General features: G+C 46.2%; 1 protein-coding gene across 1 annotated transcript in view; it reads right to left on the bottom strand.

Moving 5' to 3' along the window:
• Positions 1-1,646, bottom strand: part of LOC125939880 (uncharacterized) — a 6,226-nt gene extending 4,580 nt beyond the window's left edge. Inside the window, exon 1 of the mRNA XM_049655387.1 lies at positions 1,631-1,646. Within this exon, the coding sequence (XP_049511344.1) occupies positions 1,631-1,646 (16 nt within the window). The remainder of the gene's footprint in view (positions 1-1,630) is intronic.
• Positions 1,647-6,857: the final 5,211 nt, after the last annotated feature.

Below are 6,857 nucleotides of genomic sequence, written 5' to 3' on the forward strand. Positions count from 1 at the left end.
CGGGAGCTCATTAAGGACCCTCGGACCGCGGGTCAAGAAAAACCACTTCATCGACGACCCCTACTACACACACCTGCACTTCGCGATGGCACTGAACAACCCCAGAATGTTGTATAAGGACTGCTCGAGTTCCTAGATCAATACGCGACGTCTTCGTAGGACTACGAGTCGTGGGAATACATAGGTGTCTGACCGTGTTGCACTAAGCAGTGCCCCCGAAACTTTGCATAGACCTACTCTTGCCAATGCCTATGCTAAATAGTCAATCACACACAACCTACCCCATGCTTCTCAGTAGTTTTGCAAATAAATATCAAGAGTGCATACTTTGTTTACCACGTAGCAGGCAACGCTGCGAATGCTACACAGACCTCATTCACTGACCAAAAAAAAAAAAAAAAACCGCTGACTCCCGGAATACAAGATAAGTGGTCCATTCACTGACCAAAGACCAAAATAGTGCGTCAGCAATGAAAGAAAGGCACAGGCGTGCGTCATGTAATTCGATGCAAAATTAAAATGTCTTATACTTTTATATAGCAGAATATGTAGAATTGTATACAGGGTGTCGTAGAACTGAACCTATTAATCGCCGCACAGGCGGAGTGACACGTTTCTGCCCCGAGCGACCGCAGCACACCACTTGCGCTCGCGACCAGAACATAGAACGTTCCAGACTAAAGCACGAAAGTGCGCCAATAATGCGTGATTAGACGTACCCTTACGCCCACAAATGGCAATTCTAATGTATGGATTAGCTGTTCTGTAGAAAACATCACACAAAAAGAACCGCACTGCGAAACGCAGCTAGTACGCGTCAGATAAGGGCATTGCTTGCGTAGCTTCCGGAGCACTGTCTGTGAAATATGAAACGTAGTATAAGTCTCACAGTTGTCCAAAAAAGCACAGTGAGATTTCTGTTTGGGAATTATGTTGTATCTGTATGTTAATGTTACCTGTGATTTTTGTAGATTGTAGTGTGCTGGTATTCGGAATGAATACTTTTTTTCTGTATATAGCAGTCCATAGATAAAGTTATGTGTGCATTAGATGCTTGTGCGTTGTTACTATCGTGTAAAAGGGCAGCCACACCGCCAAGCTGTGGACCTGGGTTGCATGTGGTGCTATTCCTTCCATGTACATTCTTTTTTTTCGAGAAGGATAAATTCAATTCAATACAGCGGCATACGCTCCAAGTCTTCGCATACCATACATTAAGAATCCATGGGAGCAGGTAGTCGAAGTGCCAGAGGATCTGGAGGCTGCTGGAAGTGCCACAGATACTCAGAGGCGGTGCTTCTGCAGCGTTCTGCGGGAAAGCTTCAAACTCGCTGCCACGGAGCACACGCTGGAGGATGGCATGTTCAATATGCTCCGTTCGCTAGAAACCCCGCGTTTGAATCGCGCTGTATTTAGTAGTTCATCAATAAAGGTGGTAAGGTTGGGCTTTTCAGGGCCGGCTATGCAAAATTGTTAACGGTACTCAGGAAAGATAAAAAGAAAGTGAAAGGAAACGAAAGCAACAAATACCAAAATAATGCAACAAGCATTGCTTAACGCCACAACACCAGTCACAATCACACAGACAGTGTCAACATGGACGTCAGCACCGGAACACTGCCTTAATCACCGTGGCGAACAGCCATGCTGAGGGAGCCCGAGAATTGCCACATATTTTCACTGGGTAATCCGTAACTGGGAGTAAGCAAAGAAACCTTGCACACAAAAATGCGGTGGGTAAAGGCTTCACGCCCAGCACCTATGATGATGATGACAACTTGGCAACCATAGCCGTCATTAGTGTAATGAAAAACTTCACACGGAACAATCTTTTTGCACAATCTACATGCTTCCCAGTTGCGCTCGCCACGCCGCAAAGCACGATAATCATGTTCGGTAGTTTCCGTATTCAGAAAACTTTTGACTGTGCAATCATGCTACTTCCGCGTTCGGCAGGTTGAAACTCGCTGTTCAGGTTTGGTAGGCTGAAACGGTGACCGGTCTGCACAATGGCGATCTTCTGCGCGCGTTTTCGGTGTCTTCATGTTGGTCGGCATGCTTGAGTGTTTCTTGCAATGTTAATGAGGAATTAAACCACAGGGGACGGTACGAAACACCCCGATTCATCATGCCAGTGAGGGATTTGTTCTTCATCATCCTACTCTCGAGGTTGAATGATTGGTATTTGCAGCGTTCTGACAAAAGTTCGGAGAGTGGGGAATAAACGCTCCGACAGTTTTCATCTAGCTGATGGGTACGGCAGTGAAGGCATGCTACACAACTCGCTAAAGCAGGGCATAGTAGAGTCGGTGAAGTTATCTTGTGCCGCCGAAACTTTCCTGTGATGCACTTCTGCGCTAGTGTTCTGGAATCGAACATTTTCTGGCTTTCGGGCTCAAGTCAATCGAGTGCGTCTGTGCATGAGCGGCCTACAGATTTAAGGGGGACGAGCAGTCCTTGTTTTGTGGAAACTATATATGTAAGCAGAGGTCCTTTGTCTTTGAAGCCAAACAGATCAATCGGTGCTGGCTTTTACGCTTTGCTGAAAAGCATATTGGAACCGAAGTAGTTGAGCGACTGTCAGAGTGGTGGCAGTTAAGGCAGCGGCAGCCAAAGGCCTGCCCTTCCACCATTTTGCCGGTGTCATAACATGCGACAAATTGCACGAGTTTTTAAACAATGAAGAGGTCAAGCGTCATCCACTATGCCCTTGACGATAATCATGGCTTCAGCAGCCTCGATAATTTTCTCGCCATCCATGCGGTAAAGTGCAAACATTGCGTGTTATAGCGAAGCTGTATACCTCTCGCTGGTCCGAAAAGTTTCGTGGCGTAAACACAAAGCTGTATACCCCATACCATCTGTGCGGTAGCTTCGCCGAGCTGGGGGAGAGAAAGCTGAGAGAGAGAGGGAAAGGAGAGTATAAATATAGCAGAGCGATTGTGGTTGTGAAGAGGAAGAGGCGCTATTTTGTACAGCCCTTTAGGGAGCTCGACTCAGCGCCTTGGGGAAGGGGCGGGGGATGTAAAGAAGAATGAAAACAGAGAGAAGGTCGAGGCGATTACATAGCCCTAGAATGTCAGGGGTAGCCAGGCGGTACATTCACAAATTACACGGCAGCCCCATGTCCTCCAGTGGAGGACATCCTCCAGTGGAGTGAGGGCATGTGGTAGTGGGACGCGTAGAGCTGCTGCCGACGCTGATCGCGTTTCCTAATGTGCCCGGCTATCTAGAGCGGCCCGAGGGCCCATCTTCGTCCTGCTTCCTTTTCTCTCCCCCCCCCCTCCCTCACATGATTCTCTCGTGAATCAATAAAGTTTACCCAACCACCCATTACCTCGTTTGCGCCGAACGCGCCTGGTGTCCGTGACTGCAGTCGATGCCTCTGGCGGCGTCTGAGCAGGTTTCACCAGACAACGGGACACTAGTTGTACCGAGAGACTGAAGCGAGAGCTAGGGAAGCTGAAACCAAGTTTCGCAGAAGAGAACATCCCGAGTTTAGATTGAAGGAAGCCGAGAGTTCGCGTAGGCGAAGAAATGAAAATCTGGAGGCTTGTGAACGTGGCCGGTTGAATCCATCGCGATACTACGCGAAACATCGCGAACAAATACTGAGCGTCAGGAAAGTAAGTGTGTGGTTTGCCACCACTTTACTAGACTTTCCCCAGCTAATTTTTGTAGCTCGGATGGGCTTTAGTGAGCGTCCGTGGGAACAGGAATGCGCTGGAGCGCCTTCATACCATCACCGAAGATGGCAAAAGTAAAAAAAAGGGTCAGAAAAGCGTGTTATATCTACAAATGATTTACATGACTAAATGGTAGATATTATGGTAAAACAATACATCAGTCGCAGTGGTCTGTACAATCCACCAGCGCCGAGGTGCTAAGCCCTCAGTCTCCAAGCACATCATCGTGAACACTCTGATACTTTCGTCATCTAGATTTCATTGCAGATGCATTCATTTCGAGCCACGCGCACTGTAAGTTGACGACCGCAGGGTCCATTCATTGGCGGTCATTTATAGCACAGTATATATTAAGCGCACTGCAAGTAATCCACTCCTAACGGCAGTGGCAGGTTGCAGATTTGTTGATTTATTGAACGAACTGCCTCAATCTTCACGAACTGTTTATTAGACATACGAGATACTATCAGGTGCAGAAGGAGAATCTGTGGTTATCTTTCAACTTCTTGGCATTAATGTGTGGGAATGAACCTTAGCCACATTCCTGAATTTTATTCTGACATGATGGTGCATAGATTGTGGCTACTACCAGTCGAAACCGCAAGCTTATGGTCAGTAGCCAAGAGCGTTAGTTGCTGAGTGACGCTGGCGACGCTGTCGGCGAATTGCAAGTAATAATCGTTAGAAGGGAAGAATTTTGAAAAGATATCGTTTGCAGGCCTAAGTATTTGTAGTTAGAGGAAATAGCTGTTTATAGCAGCGGTGAATAGTGGACAGTTTGACCTGTGAAAGGGGCAATGGCTATACCAAAAACTTCGCAAAGAAAAACAGTCATTCTGGTCTCAGGTTAAGTGAGCCCGAGAGTTGGTTATTTAGCTAGACAGCTGCTAAATTTAGTCAGTTTTTACTCATCTTAATCAGAACTTTGTTTTTTCGAGTCTTAGCAAAGTTTTAGTCACTCATTTAGTGATGTAAATAACTTGAACATTTACCTGAAAATATTGCTGAATGGGCTTTGGCTAAGTTCGACGTCTCGCCACTGTATCCTTCCAAGCTGATATATCCGTCCGCATTTGTCGCTACTTCGAACGACAGACCGAAGAGCTTATACCCGCCCGTATAATTGCAAGCATGAACTATAAGCCCAGAAAAACATTCTTAGCACTTGTACTGTGTGTATCCCTTCTTTTGTGCGGTCTATGGTGGGCGCTGGTAACGGTTGCATTGCAATAGGTGATATTCAAAATGCATAATCATCTGACAGCTGGCTGCGTTTGCCATTTTGCTGATGGCGTAGTTTGCGAGGCAGCTGTTTGTTGCAAGGCTCGATTCGAAATAGTCTCCATTCGGCTATTCAGTATCCTAAAATGCAACCATCGTCGTCATCGTCCAGCGACTAATGAACAGCGAACTTCACTTATCCGCCACGAATCAACGAAGCCATGACTACGGGGTTTTGCATCCTTGGTTAGCTGTCCGGACGGCATTCACAAGAGGTGTAACTGCTTTTAAACGGAAATTTCCAGCGAGCCTGTTTTTGCGGTGACATGCATGTGTAACCTGGGCTGAGTGACTTTAGAAATTAATAATTTTCTCTCGAATTTTCGCGTCAAGACTCCAAAACAGGCTTTCTTTGGAATAGAATGCCCCAAGTTCGTTGCATACGCAAGGAAAGCACGTGGCACTTAAAATATAGTTAATACAGACACGTAGGTAATAGCTCTGTGTGGCGACGCTTTATGCATGCAACTGATGGAAACTGCGGTTGCTCTGTTAGGAGACACGATGGCTGCTAGCACACCGCATTAACATAGGCAACCCTGCAAGCGTGCGGCTAGACCCACTAGTGCAGCGCCTCGATATCAAAGCCAATAACGACGATTCGCTAGCTGGTTAAATGTCATAGTATGAAGAAGAAACGCGCATATGCTTCAAAACAGCCCGCTGCGTAATGAAGAGATGACATCTAGAAGACAGAGTACGCGAGCTTTGCCTGTCTGTAGCATTGGTGTGCAACTGTGAATAAGGGCAGTGACAATTAGTGTGCAGGGACATCGCAACAGCTCTTCGACCTTTGCCTACGGTTGGAAAAACCTGCTTCGATGAACGTTTTGTTGAGCTGTCTTTTCTTGTGCGCCAATTATTGGGAATAACGAACAATCCGCCTGCGCGCTTACATTAATCTGTCAAAGTGTTTCTTTTTTTTTCAGCACAAATTGAAATACAATTTTCGTGAATGTCACAACTGTGTTCTAAGAAACTTTGCATTTATTTCAGTCTGGAGGAAAGTTGGAGCGAACTGTGTGCTGCAACAACCCACGAGGTTTAGTTATTGCCACTGCAGGAGAAATTTTAGCCGCTAAATTACGCTCTTATAACCGGGCAGTGCTTTACCATAAAAATTAATCGCGGTTAAATGCTAACCAGGCATTTTGAAAACATTTGTTGCACTTTAGCGCAAATTTACACAACGCAGATGAGGTGAAAAATATTTCAGGAATAAGAAGTAAGTTTTTTTTTTTTTTTGGGGGGGGGGGGTGAGGGCTATTTTACTAGTCGCCATAAGAATACGAAAAAACGACATGTAAAAAATGCTATAGTGTTAGGTGCTAGTAACAGCACCCGGTGCTCAAAGTTGTCAGCGCCAGACACTCTTTAACATTTTCCTTTCTAGGGTTTTACGCGTCAAAACCACGACCTGATTATGAGGCACACCATAGTGGGGGACTCCCGATTAATTTAGACCGCCTGGAGGTTCTTAACGTGCACCCAATGCATTGTACACGGGCGTTTCCGCATTTCACCCCCCTTCATAACGCGGCCGCCGTGGCCGGGATTCGATCACGCAACCTTGTGCTTAGCAGTGCAACGCCATTGTCACTAAGCAACCACAGCGGGTACTGTTTAGCATGTGGATAAGATTTTATTAGCTTGTTTTTGTTGAGCTCACAGGCGAAAAAAAAAACAGAAAAAAAACTGCGATAGGTTATTGCCGGCGTTGCCACGGATCTATTGGTCTACGTATAGCTGTGAACAGCAGTGACAGGACACCTAAGAAAAAGAGTTAAAGCGTGTGTCGCCCATCCTATCGAAGAACCTGGTCTTTGTTAACACCCCATCCCGATACAATCGGCACAATAGCGCCGCATTGCAGCTGTAGATTCCTGGTGG

Source organism: Dermacentor silvarum, chromosome 9, assembly GCF_013339745.2.
Source record: "Dermacentor silvarum isolate Dsil-2018 chromosome 9, BIME_Dsil_1.4, whole genome shotgun sequence".
NCBI lineage: Eukaryota > Metazoa > Arthropoda > Arachnida > Ixodida > Ixodidae > Dermacentor > Dermacentor silvarum.